General features: G+C 41.4%; 1 protein-coding gene across 2 annotated transcripts in view; it reads left to right on the plus strand.

Moving 5' to 3' along the window:
• chd6 (chromodomain helicase DNA binding protein 6) overlaps positions 1-19,784 on the plus strand; it is an 82,449-nt gene that overhangs the window by 4,847 nt on the left and 57,818 nt on the right. For both annotated transcript variants that reach the window (XM_023954827.2, XM_023954828.2), the window contains exon 2: positions 16,819-16,868. In XM_023954827.2, the coding sequence (XP_023810595.1) occupies positions 16,839-16,868 (30 nt within the window). In that variant the 5' untranslated portion in view covers positions 16,819-16,838. The remainder of the gene's footprint in view (positions 1-16,818; positions 16,869-19,784) is intronic.

Here is a 19,784-nt window from a genome sequence, read left to right on the forward strand (position 1 = left end):
AGACGATGGCTAAGAAGGTACACTGAAAAGTGTTTATGACATATAGATTGTTGGGAAAACGGTGTGAAGCAATGTGGATCACATTAAAAGTTGTTTTAATGAGCCGGCATTCATCCAACCACATTTCAGTTGCTGTGTCTCATCGTCATTGTTGCCTCCTTTCTACTCTGTTTACGTCCCTTAATGCCCAGTTACGGTGGCCATTTTGATCCAGGTTTTCCGCTCCAAGCACCGAACCTATTCCGACTGAGGAATGTCAGAGCGAACCAGAGCACAGTCTGATGGGGAAATGAACCATGACTACCTCCGGTAGAGCGGAGAGCGGTACCTGGTGCCGGACCAGTGTCCGCTTGAATGTATTTAGACCGAAAATTTGTTCTGGATTGTTGGTGAAAACAAACTCTGGTTTACTTTAAGCGAACCAAATGTGTTCAGTATGAATACACCTTAAGTTGTACATGGATCTATTTGTTTATAAATGAATCATCAGAATGGAGCGGGGCAGGGAGTTCTTGGCCCACTGATTGTAGTTTGTACGTAAAAACGTCATGCTTTTTTCATCTGCTCCTGATTCATCGGAATTTAAATAAAGAATTACTTAGAAACGTGAATGACCTGCGAGAGCTGGGACCAAAGTAACAGAGGTTACCATCAGTAACACACTACGCTGCCAGGGACTCAAATCCCAAAGTGCCAGACGTGTTCCCCTGCTAAAGCCAGTACACATACAGGCCCGTCCAAAGTTTGCTAGAGAGCATTTGGATGATCCAGAAGAGTATTGGGAGAATGTCCTGTGGTCAGATGAAACCAAAATAGAACATTTGGCAAGAATTCTGCTTGGGTGTTTGGAGGAGAAAGAATGCTGAATTGCATACAAAGAGCACCACACCTACTGTAAAGCATGGGGGTAGAAATATCATAGTTTGGGGCTGTTTTTCAGTAAAGGGACCAGGACGATCCGTGCCAAGGAAAGAATGAATGGGGCCATGTATCATCAGATTTTGAGTAAAAACCTTCCTCAGACTCAGCAAGGGCGTTGAAGATGAAAGGTGGCTGGGTCTTTCAGTATGACAAAAATCCAAAACACAGGAAGGAGTGGCTTTGTAAGAAGCATTTTAAGGTCCTGGAGTGGCGTAGCAAGTCTCCAGATCTCAACCCTATAGAAAATCCTTGGAGGGAGTTGAAAGTCTGTAGCTGCGTTTACATGGACAAAAGTAATCGGAAAGAACGCCTGATATGAAGAAAAAAAAATGTGTCATGTAAACACGCCCGATCAGACTCGTTCGGATCCAAATTTCTTTCCGATCGAGATAGGTGTTTTATGTCGATTGTTGATCCGATCGTTGTTCATGTGAATGGTTCATTCCGATCGTGCGTCACTTCTGCTCTGGTTTAACGTCATGCATAGACGGTGTTTCGCTCCAGAGAAAGCTTTGGAGCTCAAACAGGTCCGACCAGCTGCTCTGTGGAGGCCCGATGCGAAGCGCCACCTCGCACCCCCCCCCCTTACACCTACTTCGTGCCCCGTGACATCTGGACCCTGGGCGGTCCGGGCTCGGGTGCCGGTGGACTGAGCGAACCGTGTCTCTGAGCAGAGCAGTCGGACTTATAACTTTGTGTTTGAGGGGAGGGAGGATGCTTTGTTACGTGTGCGTTTCGTTGTTTTGTTATGTGTGGGAGACTTCGGACTACAATCCGTCCTGCCGCTCTGGGTTAGCGGCTGCGAGACTCAGGGGAACCGTGTGTCCGAGCAGAGCTCGGACTTCCAGCTCACACACCAGGCGTTGGGGTGGTGTGTGAGCTTTTCAAAGCAGAAATGTCGCTCAGTCCTCAGAAACCATTCAAACAATCACGTGGATTTGTGTTTCTAGTCGTGTCCCGACAAAATAAAGGCTGATGTGATTCCCACATATTTACGTGCAGCCAAGATGCAGATTGCGGAATTTCCCGCATGGATTTTATGTTCATCAAACAAGGCTAATTTTGTTATCGAGTGTTAGCCTTCTCATAACCCTGGCTTTTCAACACTACTGCGCATTCCCAAATGATTTATTCAGACCGAAAGTGTGACCCACGTGAAGGTTTGTTCTAATCGGAAAAAGTTTTTCTGATCCCATGTACACGGTTGAATTTTAATCCGACCATTGATCTGATCAAGATATTTTGCGCATTTAACCACGGCTTGTGTTGCCCAGAGACAGCCCCAAACCATCACTGCTCTAGAGGAGATCTGCGTGAAGGAATGGGCCAAAATACCAGCAACAGTTTGTGACACCTTGTGAAGACTTACGGAAAACGTTTGACTGCCGTCATTGCAAACAAAGGGTATATTACAAAGTAAATAGTTGAACTTACTTATTTTCCACCATAATTTGCAAATCAATTCTTTAAAAATCAGACAATGTTATTTTCTGGATTTTTTTAAAAACCCATTTTGTTTCTCATAGTTGAAATATACCTATGATGAAATTTACAGGCTTCTCTCATCTTTTTAAGTGTGAGATCTTGCACAATTGGTAGCTAAATGAATACTTTTTTGCCCCACCGAATTGCTAACCTTACAAAACTGTTTCAGTGCACCTCCCGCTCAAACTGCTGCTGTATTCCGCTACGCTTCATGACAGTAAAATGTTGTGATCCATTCATGATATATAGACTTCTACTAGGACATTTATTTGAAATAATACGCTTGTAATATACAGCGCTGATCAAAATAATGAACATATTGAATATCCAATCATGACGGGATACAACATCCGATACTAATCGTGTCTGAAACTACGTAATCGGGCTTGATTTCTGATCACGTGATCGGATTGGGACATCCCTAGTAAAAAACAAAATTTACACAGAACTATCTTTTCAGTATTACTTTTCAGTATTTAGTTATTTTGTTGTCTTGTGATTTTACGCATGATTATTACCATAATAACCAATTTTAATATTTCTTATTTTATGATGTTTAATTTATTTTTGATTTTATCAATATGTTTACTTTTTATGACAATTTTTCCCCCGTTTTAATTTCTAGAACCTCTTCAATTGGATCCTCTTTTTCTGGGTCTGTTTCTGCTCAGCCACTGTAGCTCTAGATGGGGACCTGCATCGCCCCCTTGCTGTGGTGAGGCTGGCCCCCCTCTATGTTGCTGCACTTCACTGGCTAAGCAGTTACACCAGGGGCCTGTTTCAGAAAGGAGGTTAAATGTAAACTCTGAGTGCGTTAACCCTGAAATCAGGGAAACCCTGGGTTTTCCGTTTCAGAATGGGAGGTTTGTTAAACCAAAGAAAGCAGAGTAAGTCAAACCCGTTTCTGAAAGAGAGGTAACTTATACTCGGAGTCAGTGTCCATGGTTACTTATGCTGTGAACCTAACCTGGTCAGGAGCAGGTTTTATTCTCTAGACTCAAGGTTTCTGCCGGTCCCCTCCCCTTTTTAAAGACAAAGCGGTATTTTTCGCTTTAACCTTCATTGCCCATATGTCCGTCACACAGAGACAAGTGACAAGAATGGCTTGTCCTTTTTTGGAGGACCCAATAGACGAGGAGGCTGCATCAATTCGTAGAGAATTACATTTATGTCGTGCGAGGATTTTGAGACCTAGACTCTATTTTTTGTCATTTCCCCATACGTTTTTGTTTGAGCGTTACCGTTTTTCGTTGCAGTCAATTACATATATACAATGAAAACAACATTAGATATGTATTGCTATGTAAATGTTTCATATCTCAAATATTGTCAAGAAAGCCTACATCCATGACATGCTCAAATTTGACCTGATTGAATTATGTTTTTATACTTAATTTTTAGCTGCTGCCATGTTCTTTTAATTCCTGCAGGATTGCATCTACGTGAAAATGAAATCAGGGACATTGAATTAGATTAATGTAACAATTACTTTTTGGAAACAAAATTTCCTAGCACTGCTTAATTTCTTAATCCCATTTAAACCTATACCACTTGATCAATACAAGGGTAGACAAGAGTTCACTTTTAAAAAAACAATTGAATGTTTTAATATTAAACTGACCAACGTTTGCAAGAGGGGAAGGTCAACAAAAAAGTCCTCTAAACATTACCGACGTTAAATGCATTTTTCCCCCCCGATTGGTTCTGTACACTATGCAGCATTTCATGCAATTACACCAGGAATAACACTTCAAAAGTACACCTAAATATCTCCATTTTTATTTCACACCTTACGCTATTTAAAAAGTTATTACAGCCAATATTTTATAACAATGATTTAAATGCAAACTTAGGCATTAACTTGAGCAGCTATGTTTTCCCACGCTAACTGTCTTTGTTTTGCAGATGCAGCGGTGTTGCTTTTCTTCTGGAATATGTGCTCATATTCACTGTAACTCTGCAGCAGCACGTCAAGTTCAGCTGGCGAAAATACGCAGACCTCTTTTTTTCCACGGTTGCCATGGTGACTCGTAATATCTGCGCTCCATTTATAATGGCTTCCCATAGTCGCGGTGCTCACGCTCACCTCCGAATCAGTCCACTCAGAATTGATTGACCTAACTCCGATCAGCTTCTCTGAAACAGAAAACTCAGAGTTGTTAATCTCTCGATTGACCAACTCAGAGTTCAAGTTTAACCTCAGAGTTGGTTGAACCTCCTTTCTGAAACAGGCCCCAGACGAAGAGGTCTCAACTAGTGTTTCTACTTGCCAACATTTTCCGTGCTCAGCCTGTTTATCTACATTGGTTCAGGGGGTGGGAGGTGTAAGAGGGGGTTGGGGGTTTTGTGTGGGAAAGGGAGGGGGGGGTCCATTTTTAAATTAATCTGCTTGTTTTATATTATTTATTTTTGTATACAACACTTTGTGTTATGAAGTATGAAAACGATTGATTGTGTGAGTGTCTGTTTATGTGCATGTATGTGTGCGTACGTATATATGTGTACGTTTGCATGAGCGTCAGCCTTATGTGTGAGCGAGCGAATGCTGGTCTGTGATGAATCATTACATTGTCTTTGGAGTGCTTGACTTTCACCCTAAGATAGCAGAGATAAGCTGCAGCTTCCCCACAATCTGGATGCAGCAAGTATGGAATATGGATTTGTGCTGGTGAATATTTGTTAACGAAAAAAAGAAGTTGTGATGCTGAGATGCTAAATGCGGCTGCAGAAAAAGCTCTAGGAAGTTCATATTTGGCTAAATGTGATTCAGTGCCATCAGGTTAACAGGTGAATCGCCATTTCGTAAACAGAAGAACACGCCCTTAAAACTAGTCAACTCCCATTTACCTACAGCAAGATGTTAATGCCAGAATGTGCAGCACGTCATGTGACCATCAAAAACTGTCAACAACTACTTTACAAGAGGAAGATGTTAGCTTATGGTTAGATTGTTGTATTTTTAAACTCAAAAAAGATCCAAATGTGTTTCATAATAAAATCATCTGCTTCAATTGTAGCTAGGTCACTGTAGCGTTCCATCAAGGTTATATAAAGTCGGCTGGACTTTAAATATGTAGTTGTAGAGCTAGATAAGTTAGTTCTTCTCTGAGTTCTGGTAAATCACCTGTCCGACCTGGGGGAGGATCCCTCCTTCATGTGGGCACCCCTGAGGTTTCTTCGTTTTTTCCGGAATCCATTTTTTTTTAGGAGTTTTTCCTTACCGCGAAGGGGGGTCTAAGGGGAGGGATGCCAGTTTAGTTTAGTCAGTTTGTTAGTTCAATTAAGTATTTTCCTATTGAATTCTATGTATTCATGATCCTTTGGATTTTATGTTTAATTTTTCAATTAACTATACGAAGCCCATCGAGACGACTGTTGTTGGGAATTTGGGCTATATAAATAAAATTGAATTGAATTGAAACGGCATTTTTATTAATGAGATATAGAAAACCCCCCATAAAGGAACACATTTATTATAGTGTCAAACATTTTTAAAATATTGGGAAAATATTTGTGTATGTTGTGTTCTTAGTGAAATGGGGTTACCATGAAGTACTGCCTGGTTCAGGACACCGGCTTTAGATTATTACGACTTTCTTGGTCTGACTGACCAAGATCCTTCACAAAGAGCACAACATTGTCTACACACAGAAGGCATGCACTGTTTGCTTTAGGATTTTTCGGAGATTTCTCTAAAGCCTGCTTAAATTACAATTTCATATGCATCTAGGGTTGTGAAGGGTTGTGAAGAGATGAGGACTGGCCTAAGAAACGGGGTACAACAAATGAAACAGCCTGCATTCTGGTTAACACAAGCTGACGCTGTTTTCTGTGATGGGAGCTTTAGGTAGGCCATTCCAGTGCGCACTCTGCAGCTGATCAACCTTTATCTGCACTGATGATAAACAACAAGGGCCTCACAAGACGGATCGAAGGGGCATTGAAGGCTCTTAATGTCAGCCTTTCCAGACCCCTCTTAAGGTTTGGGAAGAGATGAAGAGAAGGCGACTGTCTGGAAAAATGTGAAAAAAGGGAGAAATTTGATGTCAACTTTAGTTACAGGGTACTACAAGGTAATCATGGTACAGTGGTCCCTCATTTATTACAGAAGTTACATTCTTAAAGTGACCTGCAATAGGCAAAGTCAGTTGTCAGCTTTAATCTTTTACAACTAATATTATGTTTAGGGCTTTAAAACTCCTTTCCACACACTTTCTACACTTTTGTAGACACACATGAACATTTTTCTCTCTTGTTTAAACTCTTAAAGGTCAGACGTTTGTGTTAAAGTAAGCCCAGGATTATAGAATGAAAACAAAGATCTGCTTCGCGATTAAAGATTAATGTAAATTTGGCAAACAGAATGAGATTGGTGGGAATGTAAGGGTGCATTGGTGTGTGATTGTGGCCCGACAGACTGGCGACCTGTCCAGGGCGTCCCCTGCCTTCGCCCGCAAGTGGCCGGGATAGGCACCGGCAGCCCAGTGACACCAAAAGGGAAAAAACGGATTTTAAGATGAATGAATGAACAAGATTGATTGACAATACTTTACAGAACGCAAAGCACAGAAAAACAAATAAAAAAAAAATGCAAAATTGCACATAAAGACATCTGCCAAACCACAAAAGGTGAACTTTTGTTTTGGCGAGGGACCACTGTATACTTCTATAGCCCTTTTCTAACTAAAGCGCTTTAACCACCACAGTCACATTCCCCTATGCACACACACATTCACACACTGATGGTGGCTTTACTGCCGTGCACCCAGCTGTTACAATGTGGGGTTCAGTATCTTGTCCAAGGACACTTCAATAGCCAAGGTATTAAAAAATGAAGTGAAAAGTTATACTGCATAAAGTAGCTGGTCACTGTAGTGACAGTTTTAAATTCATATTAACATTTGGTTCTGTAAAAGCACAGTGGAAAAAAGCAGCAGATTTCAGCATGGGGAGATCTAATGAGGATGTTTATCCTCTTGTCAGAACAATCGTACTAATTATCAGTCAATAACAATTCCCTCTATCTTGATTTGATAAAGTAGTAGTCATATCTTCTTGATAACGTCTTGTGGTCTTTACTCTGTTGATTCTTAACTACCAGCCATTAATGCTTACATCTGGGAGCTTCTGCATCTTTGCATTTTTTCAGCACAACACCAGCTCTGTAATGTTATGTAGACATTGCTAATAAAGTTCCATACAAAGTGGATTCATGTCTGTGATTGGTAGGGGTATAAGGATTGATGCATTAATTAATAAATCAATTTATCCACACAGATCAATCTGGCTGAGGCAAGTTGGTAATTGAATCTAATCGAATCAACCTATACCAGGGGTCGGGAACCTTATTTGCCGAGAGAGCCATAAACGCCACATATTTTTAAATGTAATTTCGAAAGAGCCATACATTTACGTAGTGTCCTTTTCCCACACTGAGGCACGGAGACTTAACCTCTTTTAAGGTTCTTTATTCTGGTTACTGCAGACCACAACAAACGCCGAACAATTAATTCAGCAACTCCTGAATCTCTCCCGCTGAGACGAGAGCGATTCTCCCAACTTTATATTCACCTGCTCCCGCTCCAGCCCTCACATTACCCTTATTCGGCCCATAGCTGAACTCCATTGGTCCAAACTACCTAACAGGCTGAGCGACGGAACTGAGGGCCAATCAGATCTCTGCTTGATGCGTTAAATGAACTCCAGAACTTTTAACGCGGCCCAACAGCCAAGTTAAACTCAGTCCGCGACAATATGTTTAAAACTAAATATACAAGTGAATGTGTGCATTTGATGTAATTTCAACATTTTTAAAGTACAATAAGTCTGTGGATTCTTTTTAATAACATTGTTATGCTGTTGCTAATAAATGATGAATATTTCTCGTGGTTTTGCTGATGGTTTAGTCTGATTGATCCGCGGTGAGTTTCTGCTTCATGCAGGCGTTGAGAAAGTTAAACGTGATCGTTGGTTGGTCTGAATGTTCTGTAGATGTGAGACAGTCTGCTCACATGCAGACGCGGAGTTAAACAGACACTCACACGCTGCAGTGAGTGACGGGCAGCGGGTTTTACGTTTTTACAATCCCTGCGCGATTCACCTGCTGCCTGTCCCCATACCCCCCCACACTCTGCTTTCTTCCTCTCACATCCCGTCCCCGCAACTGCGCGCTCTTTCTCAGAGACGGGAGCGCGCAGTTTTAGGCACGTCAATTCACAGGTTTCCGGCTGGTACAAACTCTGTGAAATAACAAATAATAGTAAACTGATAATGCTGGCGCAGATTTTTCTCTCCAAGCACCGCTACTACTGCGCGCCTCTGGCATCGCATTGCGCCCGAGAAGGACTGGCCTAATGAAAAAAAAAACTATAATTAAAGATTTGTCTGCGAGCCACATGTGACCATCAAAAGAGCCATATATGGCTCGCGAGCCATAGGTTCCCGACCCCTGACCTATACTATTAAAAATCTTTTCAATATTAAATAAATCAATCAGTTTTTTGGTCTAATTTGCATGTTTGGTTTGGCAAAGATTTTACCAGACAAAACCCTCTGGCTTAGGCCCCCTCATGACTACATTAAAAGAATAACATCAGCTTTTTTTTACTTTAAGGTAAAAAGGACCAAGTGCACCACAGTGGACAACACACATGTGATGCAGCAAAAACTGATGATTCCATCATTCCAGTCCAATGTGTGGAAACACTTTGAATTTAGCAAAGACATGTGACCATCCAGTGTGCTAGAATGTTCCAATAATGTTCCCTTTGGATCATTTGGATGTGGAAAAACAACAGTGGGCTGAACTTTAGGAAACCAAAATGTGAATAAATGTGACATTCATTCTTGTTTACTCGTTTGTTTGTACACATATTTAATTTACTCTTGATTATCTTGAAAAAATCCAAAGAATCTGTAAAACTTCACCTGCACTGTTCAGTACCAGGTATTTATCTCTGAGTCACACTGGTTGAGGTTTTGGCTAAAGATGTCCTGTAACCATTTTAGGTCAGTCAATTAGGATCCAATCGAATCGTTTAAAATGTACCAAAATCAAAACTGAATCGGATCGCCATCCATAAATTATGGTATGAATCGACTTGTTTTTACAATGAATCGTTACACCCCTATTTATTATATTTAGAAAATGCTGTTTTTTATGAATATCCTGTGAAAGAATATTGTATTTATCTGTCATGTCTTAAAGTCCGGTTCGTGAAAATATTGACTGACTTCAACCAGTTTATGGTCACATACTGGTGACACATGGAACAACTCATTAGCATAGCATTAGTGCCTAACAACACTGCTGTCTCCAAATCAACATTTTTCGTTAAACTCTGTTGCTGCTGTCGGTCTAGCAGTTTCCCTCCAGTTCTGTCTGAAACCCAGTAAACTCCTCACTTGTTCCGCTGCTTCATCAGCCAAACAATGGACTGAGTTGAATTAACCGAAGTGACGGCAGCGGGGAGTGTCTTCTATCATGTGTGCTTGTGCACCTCTTGTGCGCACAGTAGAGGAGGAATTAAAGAGAAAACCACCAAGAGGAGGGTAATAAACAGCTAATTTAGCACAAACATCTTTTACTTGGCGAACATAAAAGAAGATTTTTGTGTTAATTTCGGACCCTGCATATGCTGATTATTTGCTGCAAGATACTAAATGACACTTTTTTTCGTCATCACAAAGTGACTGGTGAGCCCTTCACTCACAGGAGGCAAATTTTCTCTTGGTGCCGGCTACTTTTGAGGCCCCTGCTATTGCACACAAATGTTGACCCCTGACCTCAGTCTAACTTCACTCCTCTTTCCCATAACTTCATTGTGACTCATCAGCTTTTATTCCTCTGCGGTTTCTCTGTTCATCTCCCGTCTTCTTCAAAATGACACCAAAACATTTTCTTTTCAAAATAAAATAAATCGATTATTTCAACATTGGAGGAAATTGGACTGTAGTGATGGCTTAATCAGTCTTTGCTGCATCATGTGTGATGTCTGCTGTGATGCACTTGGTCGTTTTTATCTTATAGTCAGATAAACCTACCGTACTTCAATCCAAATGGTATAATTATATAGTAATATAATATTATCACGATAAGCGATTTCTTTCATTTTGAAACACATTTTTAATGGTTTAGGTTAATTCGATTCAATAAAAATCTTGCTTTAGACTAATTGAGCTGGTTAGGTAAATTGCTTCATGAGATTAGAGATTAGATTAGATTAGCTTTATTGTCATTGTCCATTGTACAATGAGATTGAAGCATCGCCATCAGTGCAAGAATAGCAAGGAAGGAACATCGTAGTACAATATAAAACAAACAGTATATACAAGTGTGTCATTGATTAATTGTTACACCACTACCATGTTATCAGAGTGAATGGTTTTATGTACAAAGATGCACCAATAAATAGTATAGGGACTTAAACTGCCTTCACACCGAATGTGATTCGCACAGCGGAGGCGGACAGTTTCAATGTTACGTCTATGGTACGGTTGTGATCTGAGGTCCTGTGGTGCGATTTGACTGGAGCGGCCGGATGGCCAGTTCAATTTTGGCTAGGTCGCCGCATCGCATCTACCCATCAGGGACTCAGCTTTGGACATGTGACGTTTTCAGTGAATCGATCAGCGGATTGAATATACATCCAATGCAAGCGTTTTTGTCCAAATTCAGCCCGACCCGAATTTGCCACGTGAATCGTGTTTGGTGTGAACGCAGCTGAAGAGTTAAACCACTTTCCATTGGTCTGGCCCTCACCTTTTTGAGATCAAAGCTGAGGTCTTTTCACTCTCATACAGCTCCTGCTCTTTAATGTGTGTATTCACACCAGTCATGGTGGAGTGTTAACCCCAACCCTAACCAGATGGGGAAGTGACTGAGGTGCATATGCCCTGTTAAAAACAAACAGACTGCTACACAACAAGCCAAAACTGATAAACAGCATTGCTAAACTTGGTGTTTTTTTTCCTTAACCAGCAGTTGGGGGGTGGCGGCAGTGATGGTGGGGGTTGAAAACACTTTATTTCTTTGCTGAAATTTGAGACTTTTTAATAAACGAACTATACAAATTATTGAAACTTCATAGTAATATATTTAGATCTGCTCTATTTGTCGTTTTGAAGGATTTTGTAACAATTATTTTCTGGTCATGATTGCGGTCCATTACTGACGGGGCTCTACTCCTGGGTCTGCCACAAACTCTGCCAGTAGTTCTGGAATGACTGACTAACTATATCAGCTTTTTCGACCCACAGAATGTTGACATTGTTGCAACATTGAAAAGGTTTTCTTTCTAGAATTTGATTTTGACCCCAATAAGTAAGACACTGAATATAGTGCGACCATTATGTGAAAAACACAATATGAGGAGTATCTATCATTCCAAAATAGTCAAATATTAGGGCATAAATATGTGAAGTTAAAACAAAAACTTTGTTTACAACGTCCAATCTTACAAAATCACTAACTTTTTGTGTGTAGTTCATTTCACATTCTCTTGTCTGCACTATAAATATCCCTTAACCTGGGTCATTGCCTACCTTTGTGTTATTGTAAAGCTTTTTGGGTGTTGCTTTTTTTGGCTTGATTTTCCTACTTTTTCAGCCACTTTTCCCTCACTTTTAATATACTGCTCCAGAAATTGCAGTCCAGGACTTTGTGTTTCTGCTCAGTTACCCCTGTAACAACTGGCGGGGCAAAGGGGCGGCTGTGGTGCTGTGGTACGGCAGTCGACCCATGATCATAAGATTGCACGTTCTATTCCTGCCTGCACGCCCATGAGTCGATGCGTCCTTGGGCAAGACACTGTACCCCACCTTGCCACTGGTGGTAGGTTGGCGACAGTGTTTGGCAGGGAGCCGCCACCAGTGTGTGAATGTGTGTGTGAATGTGTGTGTGACTGGGTGAAAGGGTCTGTGACTGTAAAGCACTTTGGGCCTTGTAGGTAGAAAAGCGGTATATAAGTATACGCTATTTACCATTTTACCATTTACAATCAGCTCTTCAAAGTTCATTTTCCATCACACTTGTAGAGCCTGTCAACACATTTCCATCTTAACCTGCTGCTCATCCTTCCAACCAATCACTGTATTTGAGAACTGGACTGAGTGCTTTGCCCCACCTAGTGTTCAAAACAGGAAGTGGCTCCAAGAAGCCAAAATCCCATCGACTTCTATGGAGAAATATACAGCTGTTAGTCAGTCATTCTATTGGTCAGAATAACTATTCTTGATCTGATCTATAAGTATACGCTAGGCCTGCACAATATACCGCAAATTTATCGTTATCGCAAGATCAAGCTGTGCAATATGCATATCGCAAAACACAGCAAAAAATGCAATAAATGGTTACCTTAAATGTGCTAAAACAATCTCATGGCAGCTTAAATTATTTAACGAATCAAATATATCCCTTTATGCATTTGACCAATCGGATAGAGCCTTTAGCGTTGTTGACCAATCAGATGGAGCCCTTTTATGTTAGATGTTCCCTCCTATGTCAACGAGGGTCATTTGGAGTACAATTCTTAAGGCCCGTACACACCGGGACGAATATTCGCCAGGCGTTATTCGCCAGCGTTTTTCGCCACGTTTTTTGTGTTCACACCCAGGCGATTTTCGCTGACGATGAGTGGAGTGAACATGCAATTTCATTCCCTGACATTAGATGGCGCTTAATGTAAAACCGAAATACTCCTGTACACAAGGTGGCGCTGCGCAACTTTACGCTTCTTAAACTCGCTTTTCCCTCAGAAGAAGAGAGCAAGTATTTACGCGCTTGTCAGAATCAAACAAAGAAAACATGAATATTTCAAGCACCAGTAGCTCCAACTGGTGCTTGGTTCGGGGATGTTTTAGAATGTCCGTCATTATTGCTTCGCGGCTGTGTAGACGCTACTTGGCGTCTATCTTCTTCGCTGGTATGTGTGCTCAGCAAGGCAGTTTTGTTTGAGCGCCCCCAAGTTGTGTTTTACTGTAACTTCAGAAGCTCCAGACACGTGAGCAAAAGCGCCGTTCTCATTGGTCGAGTAGATTTCGACGCGACGCGTCGAAAAAAAAAAACGAACCCGAGGCGTTTTTTTTTTTTTGACGCTTTAACGCCTGGCGTTTTTTCGCGTCGGTGTGCACACTCTCATTGGGGCCCTTTGTTTAGTCACGAGGCGTTAAACGTCGGCGAAAATCGCCGGCGAAATTCGTCCCGGTGTGAACAGGCCTTTAAAGTGTTGCAATAAATGGGAGTGATGTTTTTGGTTGTTTCGCTATTTGTTTATATACCGCAAATTATATCGTTATCGCAATTTTAATCCCTCATATCGCATATCGCAAGTTTTCCTCATATCGTGCAGCCCTAGTATACGCCATTTAACAACTGTCATCACTTAGGTTTCACCTGATCTCTCGCTGCAGTCGATTTTTTTTGTCTTTTACTCCAGACTCCATATTGACACGTTACAGAAAACAGCAGTGATTCAGGAGACATCTGTTGGTGTTCTGACAGCACACTCCTTATGAACAGTCAGGACCATAAGTATTTGGACAGAGACACACTCTTTCTAATTATGTTTCTGTACATTACCACAGTGAATTTTAAATAAAACAACTCAGATGCCATTGAACTGCAGACTTTCAGCTTTTATTCCATGGGTTGAATAGAAAGATTGCATAAAAATGTGAAAAACTAAAGGATTTTTTAAACACAATCCCTTCATTTCATGGTCTCGTAAGTAATTGGACAATTGACTTCCATGCTATTGCATGGGCAGGTGTGGGCAATTCCCTTGTTATTTCATTATGAGTGAAGCGGATAAAAGGCCTGGAGTTGATTAGAGGACTCTGCTTGCATTTTGAAGATTTTGCTGTGAACAGACAACATGCGGTCAAAGGAGCTCTCCATGGAGGTGAAAGGAGCCTTCATTAAGCTGAGAAAACAGAAAAAAACCATGCGAGAAATTGCTACAGTATTAGGAGTGGCAAAATCAACTGTGTGGTACATCCTGAGAAAGAAAGAAAGCACTGGTGAACTCAGCAACGCAAAAAGACCTGGACGTCCACGGAAGATAACAGTGGTGGATGATCACAGAATCATTTCCATGGTGAAGAGGAACCCGTTCACAACAGCCAACCAAGTGAACAACACTCTCCAGGAGGTAGGCGGATCAATATCCAAGTCTACCATCAAAAGAAGACTGCATGAAAGTAGATACAGAGGGTACACTGCAAGATGCAAGCCACTCATAAGCCTCAAGAATAGATTGGACTTTGCTAAAAAGCATTTAAAAAAGCCAGCACAATTCTGGAGAGTCATTCTTTGGACAGATGAAACCAAAATCAACCTCTACCAGAATGATGGCAAGAGAAAAGTATGGAGAATGCGTAGAGAAGCTCCTGATCCAAAGCACACTACATCATCAGTAAAACACTGTGGAGGCAGTGTGATGGTCTGGGCGTGCATGGCTGCTTGTGGCACTGGGACACTAGTGTTTATTGATGACGTGACAGAGGACAGAAGCAGCCCAATGAATTCAGAGACAGACTGTCTGCGCAGATCCAGGTGAATGCAGCCAAACTGATTGGACGGCGTTTCATAATACAGATGGACAACGACCCAAAACATATAGCCAAAGCAACTCAGGAGTTTATTAAAGCAAAGAAGTGGAATATTCTTGAATGGCCAAGTCAGTCACCTGATCTTAACCCAGTTGAGCATTTCACTTTTTGAAGACTAAAATTCAGACAGAAAGGCCCACAAACAAACAACAACTGAAAGCTGCTACAGTAAAGGCCTGGCATTCAGCAGGAGCATTCAGAAGGAGAAAACCCAGTATCTGGTGATGTCCATGAGTTCAATACTTCAGGCTGTCATTGCCAACAAAGGGTTTTCAACCAAATATTAGTAATGACATTTTTTTTTCAGTTATTTCATTTGTCCAATTACTTACGAGCCAAAAAATGTGTCTCTGTCCAAATATTTATGGTCCTGACTTTACCTCATTGATGAAATGGGTATCAAGTCCAAACTAATAATGAACAACCCGCTGTTTTTATGTGGCAGTAAGCTGAGTCAGTCTTGTCTTGTGTCTAACAACATTGGTTAAGAGCGCTCCATTAAACCCGAACCAGGGCTCATAATCTTCTTTTCAAATGTCCACAGATTGTTTGTAGTCAATCCTTCGTTGATGTATTCAAAGGAAACACATCAAACGTGAGGCTAGAGCTGGGTTTCACCAATGTTTTCCAGAATCTTTTTGATTTGATTCACCAGAGCCTGGGCCGATTCAATTCAGTTTTTTGATTCTTTTAATCCACTCCATTAGATTCAATTCAGTTTTGAATTTACACGTTAACACATTTTGAAATTTGTAGAGAAATACAATAATAATCTATTCATGATATTTATATTTATAAAATTCAGCTCACACACTATAAATATTATTAGTCAAATAAAAACCCAATGATATTATTAACACCATACAGTCTTACGTGGTTTCTCAAAAGGAGAAGCTCCAACAAAAATTTGCAGATCATTGCGTTCTGCCTCTCCTGGAGAGAGTTTCTGTTTGGCCACTAGGTGGAGCTCACGCTACAGCATTAAACTTTATTGAGCAAAAAACGGCACTTTAGACGACAAATGGCTACTTAAAAAAAAAGTCCTTAGAAAAGTTTAAAATATTCATGCCTGTAGATCTATAAAAGTGTTCATTTAGTCAGCAATGTATTTTTAGGTTGACCAGCATTAGCATTAGCCGTCCTATGGGAAACTCCATTAGCATCAAGCTAGCGGACTTTAGCTTTACTGCTGTTATACCTTAAGTCACTGGAAAAGGAAAGGCATAAAAGATCGACTTTTATGGATCAATTACTGATTTATTAAACTTGGATCGATTCTGATTGATTTACTGATTTTTATCACCCCCGCCATACCTAAGACCAGAAGGACTGACTAGGACTCGGCTCCATGAAGGAGAGCCTTAAACCTTCCTCTGCCAGTCTGTCAGTGTGCAGTGACCCACTTAATGCTAAGGCTTCATTCCTCTATTTTCTCACTAAACATCACAGCAATGCTGGGACACACTATATGCCAAAGTGGTCACTAATGGTAGCACCTTATAGCGCCTGACGGTGTCCAGCTGTGAATTTACCATCAGTACATTGTTCAGATGGGGATTTTTAGCCAAATATTTTAATGGTTCAGCTGCTTCCATCTGTAATATGTGAGTCTGAGAAAAATACAAACAGAACTTATTTTATTAGTAATACTTTGTTGTAATAAGTGTTTTTTTTTGCAATACTGCTAATGCATTTTGTGATGTAAGACCATTGAGTTCATGTTATGTTTTTTTATGTCATGTTTCTACATTGCAAAAAGACTTTTTGATTTGATTTTCGTTTGTTCTGTTTTTTTGTTTACAGATGCAGTGTCGAGATAGAAGATGAAAATCCTCAAGAAAGACAAGCAGCAGGTTTAAAATCTCACACTCATCCATGCAGTCATAGCTGTTTAAAATGTTTGTGGGCTCTTTTGAGGGATTCTGTGATGCTGAAAGCTGACACCAGTGATGATTGAGCCGAAACACTGCCCCCAGCATTAATGAGAACCCTGTTGACCAAACAGGGGAAAACAACCTTTTTGTTCTTCCCGATTTGAGCTTTTTGGCTTCATTTCCTGCCGACAGTGGCTCAGGCGGTTGAGCAGGTCGTCCAGTGATTGAAGGGTTGGTTGTGTCCTTGGGCAAGACACCTCACCCTCCCTGCCTTCAGCATGGCTCCAATGGTATGTAAATGTGTATGACTGTCCCTGTGATGGTCACAGGGGCCGTCTTGCAGCCACGCCTTTGTCCGTCTGCCCCAGGGCAGCTGTGGCTACAACAGTAGTCACCATCGCCAAGAATGAGGAGTGAATGAATAACGGACACACATTGTAAGCGCTTTGAGCATCTGTGCTGATAAATCTAATCCATTATTACTACACACCTGCAGAACTCTACATGCTGAGAAACTCCTGCAGCATGTGTGTGTGCATACGTCTGCTTGTGTCTATATGTATATTTTAGTTTGTGTATGTGTGTGCATCTGAGTGGGTCGGTTAGTGTATTTGTGGATGTGTTGTGTTTGCATGCGTGTATGGCAGTTGGTGTATGTGTGCTTGTGTTTGCTCATCTGCATTGATCTCACGAAGCTCAGAAGATCCCGTTCCGAGGTTCCCTCACTATTTTGCGGATCATCTTTCACTGCCTCGCTGTTTGTGTGATTTTGTTTTTTATGTTTTTTTTAGAAAAAAAGCAGAGCACTGTGTTCTGATTGGCTCTTGATCTTGTCAATCGATCTCTCCAGTGCTGTGTTTTCTCTACAGAGACGTTCAATTTGCCAGAGTGGCTTAAGTCTTTGATCAGATCTTTGGTTTCATTCGATGATCCTGGACGTTTCTTTCTACAAAGGTTTAACCTTTAAGAGTTTAAAGAAGAGAGAAAAGTGTGAAAATGTTTATCTCTGTCCGAGAAACGTGGAGAACGGGTGCAGTGAGGAGTCTCACAGCCTTAAAACATCTAGAATCCTACTTTGCCAATATCACCTATTTATGGAACGCATCCCCTGTGATAAACGAGGGAACATTGTAATGCAGTTTTTCATGAAATCGGGGTTGCTGCTGTTGTTTTTGGAAAAGGCCTCCTGTGCATGTGAGTGCGTGCACATCAAAGCAGACCCATGCATGATTCAGTCAGTCCGCCTGGTGTGCTGTTCATCAGCTCCTCGTTTTTCTGGGTTTTTCATCGTGTCTTTTATCCACACTTTACCTTCTTTTTGATGTTTTAAAACTTGATCATTCTCACATTGGTGCCTGTCTTATTGGACGTTTTTTACTGCTGTAAATCTACCAAAAAAGCCAGAGGGAAGATGTGCTTCAGGCGTGTTGGCTTGTCCATAGTGCTTGCAGTGCTGGAAGTCTTTGGCTGTTGGTCAAAAACTTGTGTGGCGTCTGCAAGCAGATCCAAAACAGAGCCATTCTGCTGCAGAGCTGGCACAGAAGCCATTGGGATCCTTCTAAAAACCTGCAGCCAATGTGTGTTATCTATGGATTAATCTATGGATTTAAAGACCACTTCCATTTGCTCTCAGTGCACAACCCTCCTATTGCTAACCTTCAGGTGTTGCATGAGAAGAAACAACAGCAGATAAACCACATTTGTTTGCCAGAAAGGAACATGACAATCCTGAAGTTGGTTTGAGAAAATGTGCTGTAATAAACTGAAACTAACCAGAATCTGTGACCTCTTTTTAACACCATGTCACAATTGTTTGGATACATTTTACTCTTGAAAAGAAAATGTAATCTGTTCCTGTTTAATGTTATCACTGCAGTTACACGCTACTGCCAGCAGGGGGTAGTACATCCAAACCAAGTGCCCAACTTTCCAACAATCCCCCATTTGACTGGAGTCAAATAATGCAGTTAGTTTGAATTAAATAATCAAATCCCCACAACTCAGGATTACTTCCAGCTCCTGGGTTAAAGCTGCTTATTGGGGTTCAGGCATACCAACAATAATCCTGTTTTTTAGGTGTGTTTGTGTAATTCTGTGTGAAAATCCCCTAAACCGCTTGTGTTAATCTCACTATTTAGCATTTACTCCTTCTGCTGTTTGCATGCCCCTAACAGTGCTCTCATGATTCACTCAAATCTCTTTGCATGGTCCAAACTTTCACATAAACCCTTTTAGTCTGAGTTAAAGGGTCTATGTCATTCTTTTGTTTAGCCTTTTGGGCCGGCTTTACACTGCAGGTCTTGATGCTCATATCCGATTTTCTGACTATATCCGATTTCTTTGACGACCCGCTTACATCATCTTTTAAAAGTGACCCGTATCTGATTTTTGCATTTACACTATACAATGCTGAAACTATCAAACGTAGACGTTCTGAGGACTACGTAGCAGTATTTCCGCATTCCGCGGACCTCTTTCGGACTGTTGTGACTGCGGTTGTCATGGAGGCAAGGCGGCGACGGAAGGAGGCGTTGCCTTGGGCGCTCCAGAGGGGATGCACGGGAGAGGAAAAAGGGGGGCTGGTCGGCCGGCTCATGTGCTCTCTCTGAGTTTTGAATGAGGAAGTGTTTGCAGACGTGCTGTACTAACAGTTTGATCCAAGTGTTGAACCTTTCCTGCGCGATGACTTCTCTTTTCCGACCGTGGTCAGAAACGCACGGGAGATTTCGTTTCCTCAGGGTTCACTTTTCCGTTCTGAACCCTCAGCCTCCAGAAAGACTCCAAAACTTTTGGGCGAGACACCTTCTTTTTAATCTACAGTTCTCCGACAGTCCCCCGCTCCGCGCTCACACACCCCTCTCTCCTAACACACACACACACGCAAGCACGCGCGTG

The sequence above is a fragment of the Oryzias latipes genome, chromosome 5 (assembly GCF_053564925.1).
Source record: "Oryzias latipes strain Hd-rR chromosome 5, Olatipes_Hd-rR_3.1".
Classification (NCBI taxonomy): domain Eukaryota; kingdom Metazoa; phylum Chordata; class Actinopteri; order Beloniformes; family Adrianichthyidae; genus Oryzias; species Oryzias latipes.